This window comes from Caretta caretta, chromosome 3, assembly GCF_965140235.1.
Source record: "Caretta caretta isolate rCarCar2 chromosome 3, rCarCar1.hap1, whole genome shotgun sequence".
In the NCBI taxonomy this organism is placed as follows: Eukaryota; Metazoa; Chordata; order Testudines; family Cheloniidae; genus Caretta; species Caretta caretta.
In genome coordinates, this window is record NC_134208.1 from 65,294,684 (window position 1) to 65,303,356 (window position 8,673).

At 39.6% G+C, this 8,673-nt stretch overlaps 1 protein-coding gene across 9 annotated transcripts in view; it reads left to right on the top strand.

Moving 5' to 3' along the window:
* The window catches only part of DOP1A (DOP1 leucine zipper like protein A), a 93,082-nt gene that overhangs the window by 75,611 nt on the left and 8,798 nt on the right, over nucleotides 1–8,673 (top strand). For all 9 annotated transcript variants that reach the window (XM_048845129.2, XM_075126550.1, XM_075126551.1 and 6 more), the window contains 6 exons: nucleotides 1,406–1,515; nucleotides 2,228–2,377; nucleotides 2,800–2,861; nucleotides 3,667–3,819; nucleotides 5,612–5,748; nucleotides 7,550–7,605. In XM_048845129.2, the coding sequence (XP_048701086.2) occupies nucleotides 1,406–1,515; nucleotides 2,228–2,377; nucleotides 2,800–2,861; nucleotides 3,667–3,819; nucleotides 5,612–5,748; nucleotides 7,550–7,605 (668 nt within the window). The remainder of the gene's footprint in view (nucleotides 1–1,405; nucleotides 1,516–2,227; nucleotides 2,378–2,799; nucleotides 2,862–3,666; nucleotides 3,820–5,611; nucleotides 5,749–7,549; nucleotides 7,606–8,673) is intronic.

Below are 8,673 nucleotides of genomic sequence, written 5' to 3' on the forward strand. Positions count from 1 at the left end.
AAGTATAGAAGATCTTTTTATACACACAAAGCATGAAAAAATGGGTGTTTACCACTACAAAAGGTTTTCTCTCCCCCCACCCCACTCTCCTGCTGGTAATAGCTTATCTAAAGTGGTCACTCTCCTTACAATGTGTATGATAATCAAGTTGGGCCATTTCCAGCACAAATCCAGGGTTTAACAAGAACGTCTTGGGGGCGGGGGTAGGAAAAAACAAGGGGAAATAGGTTACCTTGCATAATGACTTAGTCACTCCCAATCTCTATTCAAGCCTAAGTTAATTGTATCCAATTTGCAAATGAATTCCAATTCAACAGTCTCTCGCTGGAGTCTGGTTTTGAAGTTTTTTTGTTGTAATATCACAACTTTCATGTCTGTAATCGTGTGACCAGAGAGATTGAAGTGTTCTCCGACTGGTTTATGAATGTTATAATTCTTGACATCTGATTTGTGTCCATTTATTCTTTTACGTAGAGACTGTCCAGTTTGACCAATGTACATGGCAGAGGGGCATTGCTGGCACATGATGGCATATATCACATTGGTGGATGTGCAGGTGAACGAGCCTCTGATAGTGTGGCTGATGTTATTAGGCCCTGTGATGGTGTCCCCTGAATAGATATCATCCCCTGAATAGACACCATCACAGGGCCTAATGTGTGTGTGTGTGTGGGGGGGGGGGGGGGGAGAGGGAGAGAAAACCTGGATTTGTGCTGGAAATGGCCCAACTTGATTATCATACACATTGTAAGGAGAGTGATCACTTTAGATAAGCTATTACCAGCAGGAGAGTGGGGTAGGGGGAGAGAAAACCTTTTGTAGTGGTAAACACCCATTTTTTCATGCTTTGTGTGTATAAAAAGATCTTCTATACTTTCCACAGTATGCATCCGATGAAGTGAGCTGTAGCTCACGAAAGCTTATGCTCAAATAAATTGGTTAGTCTCTAAGGTGCCACAAGTACTCCTTTTCTTTTTCCGAATACAGACTAACACGGCTGTTACTCTGAAACCTTTATAATTTATGTTATTTTCTAATTTTGAAAGATTCAATATACTTAAGGTTGTGGAAATATTATATTGAAGAACATCATGCAGAAAAGTAACAGTATAAATATAAAAAAGAAAAGGAGGACTTGTGGCACCTTAGAGACTAACCAATTTATTTGAGCATAAGCTTTCATGAGCTACAGCTCACTCCATCGGATGCAGATGCATAGGTGCCACAAGCACTCCTTTTCTTTTTGAGAATACAGACTAACACGGCTGCTACTCTTAAACGTGTCAGTATAAATATAATGCTCTTTTGGGGGTTATAAGAAGCAAGTTTAAAAAAAGCCAAGCCAAACACTCCTCCCCAACAGCCACCTTAAATTCTTCAATTTCTTGCTTCTTATGTCTCATAGGTTTTGGCTCATCTGTTGGATATGGTTTTCTACAGCGATGAAAAAGAGAGAGTTATTCCTTTGCTTGTAAATATTATGCACTATGTTGTGCCCTACCTCCGCAATCACAGGTATCATTACAATTTATGTAGCTCAGACCTCAGGTCTACTGGAGTTTGTTGGATGTTCTGCATTTCAGCTGAATCAGGCTGCCTATTCCATGGCACTACAAAGACAGGCAGATAAGAGCGTGAATGTGACAGACTGTCTGACTTCCCACCAAATTCCCTGGAGCCTGGATGAAATATATTGAGCTGGAAGCAAGAATTCAGATTTCTTACTGACCAAGGCCTCATGCACTAACTCTCAAAGGCAATCAAGTATTAGCCCCCATACTTTATAAATAAGTTAACGGAGAGGTGGCAAAAGGCCACTTCAGATAGAGTCTGGAATAGAATCCAAGTTTCTAACATGGCAGAGCCAAGTCTTACCTGCTGAGCCACATTTTGTTTCAGATCTAATGTGCTAGGTATATATGCTTTGGATTTCCTATCTCTAATCACATTCTCATGTCAGAGCTAGGGATAAGAATGCTGGATTCCTGATCTCCAATAGTCTGCTGCCTTCTGAATTAGTTGTACAGCTATTGCTAAAGTGTTAGTCAGATCCCTTTTAGTGGCTGATCCACAAAGAGGATAACAACCTCTCTTGCGGCACATATGAAAAGTGATATTAATACGATGTTTTAAAACCATTGTTTTCACAGGAGTCTGGGTATATATTCATAATTTTTTTAAAGCAGTGATTTAAAAGATTTCATGTTGAGTTGTTTTTTCTTTCCAGTGCTCACAATGCACCCAGTTATCGAGCCTGTGTTCAGTTATTGAGCAGTCTTAGTGGGTATCAGTATACAAGGAGAGCATGGAAAAAGGAAGCTTTTGATCTTTTCATGGATTCCAGCTTCTTCCAAATGGATGCTTCTTGCGTTAATCAGTAAGAATTTTTCTTGTTTCTGTCTGTTATTGTAAATGTTTAGCATATAATGTATTGAGTTATATTAAAAACGCGGTGCAATGTGAGCCAGATATTGCCAAAAAAACTTCTCTGTGTGTGGGTGCATACAGATTATGATTTTATCGTTTGTGCATAGATTATGAAATTCACATATTCAAACCTTATTTGTTTGCACAAATTGAGTGCAAATGACTTTGTATTTGTAAACCTATCATATACATGAATAAGAGAGTACTAAAATTGCATGTGTAGCCAGTTTCTAAGGAAAATTTGAAATTTGCTGTAGAAAAGTTGGTCCTGTATGTATTTTTAAATTTGGTTAAAAGAACAGAAAATTTTTTAAATAAAAATACAAATGTCTTGCTTTATTAATTATATATAATCATCCTCTTTCCTTTTAGTTGGAGAGCAATTATGGATAATTTGATGACACATGACAAAACTACGTTTAGAGATTTGATGAGTGAGTACTAACTCCTGTATAATAATAATACTTACTGCTTAGATGTTATTTTATGTTTCAAATTACTCCATACATGTTAACTTATGTACAATTCATTACATCAGTTTCTCCAGGAAAGACATTTAAAAAATCTAAAATAAGTATTTCTTGGAAAATTTTTATTCAGGATTTTAAATTCCACTTGAAAATTCCAGTAAAACGATATTTGTAAGAAATGTTTGAATAAAGCAGTGTTTTAATTTACATTTCTTCTTAAACTACTGGCATTTTGGAGAAAAGGACACTGAATTCCCCTCTACCATACCAGGGCACAACTTCTTTGAAATAAATGGAGGTGTCCCTCCTTGTGCCAGCAGTGAATTTTACCCTTTATGTGAAAGAGTTTATCAAGCTAGTACTATGTTCAGTCTCAAAATGTCATTAACCATGTTCTGACTTGAGGAAAAAGATGATTATAGAGTCCTGCAGAATGACAATTTCTGATTAACAATTTATTTAAAGATACAGAGCCAGATTCTCCTTTCAGTTATATTGCTACAAGTAGGTTTGCCCCAATATAACAAAGCAGAATTTGTCCCAATTATATGTAACATGAAGGCAATGTGTATATTTTCCAGTTTTCTTTCAATATATGTTTCTTAAATATGCTCATTTTGGTTAAATAGCATCTTACTTATATGTACAAATTACACAGTTGACTTGAAAACTGTCTTTATACTTCTGGTTGTATTCATGTGATAAAATAAATGTTGCCTTTCTTTTACTATTAAAAGTATGCCTCAAGATAGTACCTTTTCTCTCTTAGCACGAGTGGCTGTGGCTCAGAGCAGTTCACTCAATCTATTTGCTAATCGGGATGTAGAGTTGGAACAGCGAGCTTTGCTCCTGAAGAGGCTTGCCTTTGCCATTTTTAGCAGTGAAGTGGACCAGTACCAGAAATATCTTCCAGATATACAAGGTCAGTAGAAATTATTATTTACCAGAATTTCTTTCTTAAATAAAAGTTATTGTTGCTGAAGAAAACTTTGTCATAAAGTAGATCTGTTGTGGGCTCTGGTATGCATTAGCCACTATCACTGAATTTCATTTTTAACAGTACTCATAATAGAAATCATAATGGAATCTATGGGCCTGATCCTGTTTCTATTGAAATTGTTGACAAAATTCCAGCTGCTTTCAATGGGAGCAGGGTTGGATTTCAAATGACAGTCGAGTACATAGGCTTGTTGACTGCCAGTTAACTTCCCACTGCATCATGTCATTCATCTGTCATCTTATCAATTGGTTGATATCCCTGGACATCCTATAAGCTGTTCACTTACATGGTTCATAGGCTCACATGCCCACCCTACAGTACATTCAGCTAGGTAGGTGTAAAAAGAAAAGGAGTACTTGTGGCACCTTAGAGACTAACCAGTTTATTTGAGCATAAGCTTTCGTGAGCTACAGCTCACTTCATCGGATGCATACTGTGGAAAGTGTAGAAGATCTTTTTATACACACACAGCATGAAAAAATACCTCCCCCCATCCCACTCTCCTGCTGGTAATAGCTTATCTAAAGTGATCACTCTCCTTACAATGTGTACGATAATCAAGTTGGGCCATTTCCAGCACAAATCCAGGTTTTACGGCTGTTACTCTGAAACCTAGGTAGGTGTGTGTAGGCTTAGATGAAAATATTGCAGGTTCTACAAATTCCTGTAGCTGTTTATTCTGCTCTTCTGTTAGTTTGTCCAGTAATTAACATAGGAGGTTGTTATTGCTTCCTGTTGACTCTTTTGTAGGGAGTTTGGGAGAGGGCTCTTTTGTAGGGAGTAGGGGGAGGGATAGCTCAGTGGTTTGAGCGTTGGCCTGCTAAACCCAGGGTTGTGAGTTCAATCCTTGAGGGGGCCATTTAGGGATCTGGGGCAAAAATTGGGGATTGGTCCTGCTTTGAGCGGGGGGTTGGACTAGATGACCTCCTGAGGTCCCTTCCAACCCTGATATTCTATGATTCTTTTTTTCTCCTCTGATGTGTTGCAGATTGTTAGGACAGCTTCCTTCTTGGTATGATGTCTTTGTAGGTTATCATGATACACTGTGGTTCTTCCTCCAATTGGGTAGCTCCATAATCTTCCTTGTCCACTTGTTCCTTGATTTGTATTTTGAAGTTCCTTTCCAATCAGCTAGTAACTAGCTGTAGGTCTGGCCTGTTCATGACATTTGGTTGTTTTTCTTGTCTGAACTGTGTGAGGACAGTGTGGACCTTTGCTACTTGAGAGCCTACCTCTTTACTTGTTGGATACTGCAATGTAGGCGATGAGCTAGAACTCACAGTAATCAGGTTTAAATAAAAAGTGCCTGAGGACAGAATATTCTCAATGTAATATACAGTATAGTAAAAGTACAATATTTTAACATGGTAAACATGAGTTACTCTAGCTCTTACCACATATCTTTTGCTAGAAATAGAGGTCACACCTTTATAATCTGTTCTTATCTTTGGAATGAATCAAACTCTTGTATAAACAATGTAATGTAGCAGAAAGTTAACATAGAGAACAAATAGGGGTGTTTTGTTTGTTTTGCAGTCATATAAATATTTGGTTCACACAGTTTATTTTGGAGATTGACAAAAGAAATAAAATATCGTTACTTATATTAATTTTAAAATATATTTAACTCTAACAAGAATAAACTGACTTGAAAACTAAAAAGCTAACCAAAATTATTATAAACTGAGGAATCCTTGTTGGCTTTCTGTTTCAGAAAGGCTGGTAGAAAGTCTCCGTTTGCCTCAAGTGCCCACCCTTCACTCTCAAGTGTTCCTGTTTTTCAGAGTATTGCTTTTAAGAATGTCTCCACAGCACCTTACCTCACTTTGGCCTACCATGATCACTGAACTGGTGAGTTGTAGTTAGCATTCACGATTTGGAAAACTGATGGTGCATAGGTAACTTTATACCTGAACATCTGTTTTAGTTGCCCCAGGGAAATAAGTTATAGTTACGATATGTACATTTAAATGTACAATGGTCATCATTTAAACTGAATGCTGACTTGTTTGCACAGTCTTGATAACATCTGTTTCCTCAAATCAAATAAAATGTCTGTATGGCTTATGCGATCAGTTAAGCCATACAGAAAATATTTTTTTTGAAAATTTCCAGTCTCTGTTCATTCCCTGCTCCCACTTGCATTCTGAAGTAACTTTGCACCTCCCTCAATGTTCATTTCTTCTTTGCCCCTAAATACCAGTTCACTTCCTGTCAAAATAAGCTTGCTTCCCCCCAACATTCCTGCTTCCTCACTATTTTCACTTGCTTCTTCCTTGTGGATGTCTTACCAGTCATTTAGCCCCTTCTGATGCTGATGACATCAAGTAGAGGGATCTGAAAGACTTGTTATATTGGTAATCAGTGGTGATTGATGGCACTTTATGGCTATATTTTTGTAACCAGACGCCTGTACGGCCAGACCTTTGGCTCTGCTCTGTCACCTTTTTGTTTCTCCACTAGCACAAATGGGACAGAGCACTGCCTTTAAATGGCCAACCGGGAATTCCTCTTGTGTGGGATGTTTCAGGAATAGAAGTCATTGATGGCCAGAGCACCCTGTGATCCATTGATTCTTGGTCAGCAGAGTGGCCCCTCGAAGTGCCATTACCAGTTGGCTTAAATTAGAGCAGCACTGAGGTGTTAAATTAAATTCTGAACTTTGCTGGAGGCTAATCTGAACCCTGGTTGCACCCAGGGACAGGAAAGATAGCATAATGAAGTTATGTATCTTCTTGTTCCCTGCAATAAATGCTGGTAAATTAGCTAGAAAAAGGTGTTCTAAAGATTATGAGAATATAATTTTGCAATAAATATGTTTAAAATAACTTTGGAGAATAGCAATGATCTAAATATTAAGTAGCACAAATTCTCCCCTGTGCAAGATATGTTCGGAAGAGATGATTGGCTGTCAGGGGGCTGGTTACAGCTCCTTGATTCCCAAGCTGTCATAGTCTTGACATAAATTAGACCAGTCTTGGGGTTGCTCTAATTTGATACAGCTGACTATAGTCCCTGAAAGATCACATTTCATTTTAGAATTAGCACAGAGTACTGGGGCTCCACTCTTGCTTCCCTACACTCCCATCATATCCTTTGCTTCCCTGGCACATCTCCTATTCTGGAAATGCAGGAGGATGGCATAGGAGCTTGTTCTGACTTTACACTAGTTGAGAATCCCCTCCACTGTGGGAATTGCCAGCTGGACAGTGGCAGCCAGATTACTTTCTCTCTGCACTATTCAGGCAGCAAAAAGGGATGGAACAATCGTTGAGAATCTGGTCCTATATGGCCAAGTAGGCCGATGGGTGATTTCAGTAGCCAGGGAATGGAAATAAAGCTCCAAATCTCAGTCCTGTTGAGGCTCTTTTCTCAGGGCTTGTGTATTATTCTTCAAACACTCACAAAAATCAACTAAAAAACTGGGCAGTAATTCCCCAGAAGCATTTCCTGCTTTAGCCAGCCTGGAAGGGAGAAAGCACAGTCTTCCCCTTAGCTTTCCTTTGACCCAGCTGCTGCTTTTTTTTATACTTTTCCCTCTGCAGCCATGTGACCAGCCAGGACCTGTTAACCCTTTTCAGGCTGCAGACCTTTACCCTGAGACAGTCCATTAAAAATAAAATCTTTTTAAAATATAGAATTTTACCTTCAGGTACAAGTGTTTTTACTGATGGAACAGGAACTTACTGCTGATGAAGATATTTCAAGGTAAAATTAAATTAATTTCTGCTTGTTTGTTCAATTTTGTGATACCCTGTAGTCTTCTGAAGTGCAATAGGACAGCTGTATTAATATGTAGAAATAGTTTGTCCTAGAAAAACTGTTCAAGTTCAAATGAAGAATATTTGACTCTTACTGCAGTACCAGGAACATTATATTTGGACTTTCTGTTTAAAAAAAAAATAAAACAAAAACCTCACCACTAACTACTAATAAATAACTATGTTAACTCATGTAACCATTTTTTCAAGAATATTTTTTACTTCGGCAAATAGTCCCATTGCAGTCAGTGGCTCTAGTTGCATGATTAAGCTTTACATATTTCTATAATGCATACTTTGGATTATTTTACATGGGGTCTATAAGGGTATTATGAAATATAATGAACATTTGTTTTGAAATATTTAAAAAACATGAAAACCATATGTTTCTAGTTTTGTTGTCCATTCCCAGCCTCCCCTCACCCACAGTTTGTATAGTCATAGCTTTAGAGCAGTGGCATAGCCAGGACAGGATACTTGGGTGGGCCCCAACTTGGGGTGGGTGGGCAATGACAGGGAGCAGGGGAGGGGCGGGCAGGAGGGATCAGGGCCGCTTCCCCACCACCCTCTCCAGCTGGCCTTGTCGGGGGCGATGGACACGCTAACCAGGGACCCTTTGGGGCCAGGTGCGCACCCAGGGAGTGGGACATGGGAGCTTGTCCCACGCTGCCCCCCCGGCGCTCCAGCCGGGGAGTGGGGTCGAGGTGCGGGGGCTTGCGGGTGGGCAACGCCCGCCATGTCCCAACCCTGCTCCCCGGCTGGAGCGCCAGGCGGACGGGTGGAGCAGGGCAAGCGCTGGGGCCAGAGCAGAGCTAGGGCTGGGGGTCGGTGGGCCTGGATGCTAACTAGTTGGGCCGTGGCCACACCCCTGCTTTAGAGGCAGATTTTTCAAAAGCACAAAGGGGAGATATGAGCTCAACTCCTGTTTGTGTTTTCTTAGCTCCCTGCTAATAAATTGTATACTCAGTTGCTTGACAACACTTTGGTAATTATGAAATATACTCAAGAGACCAAA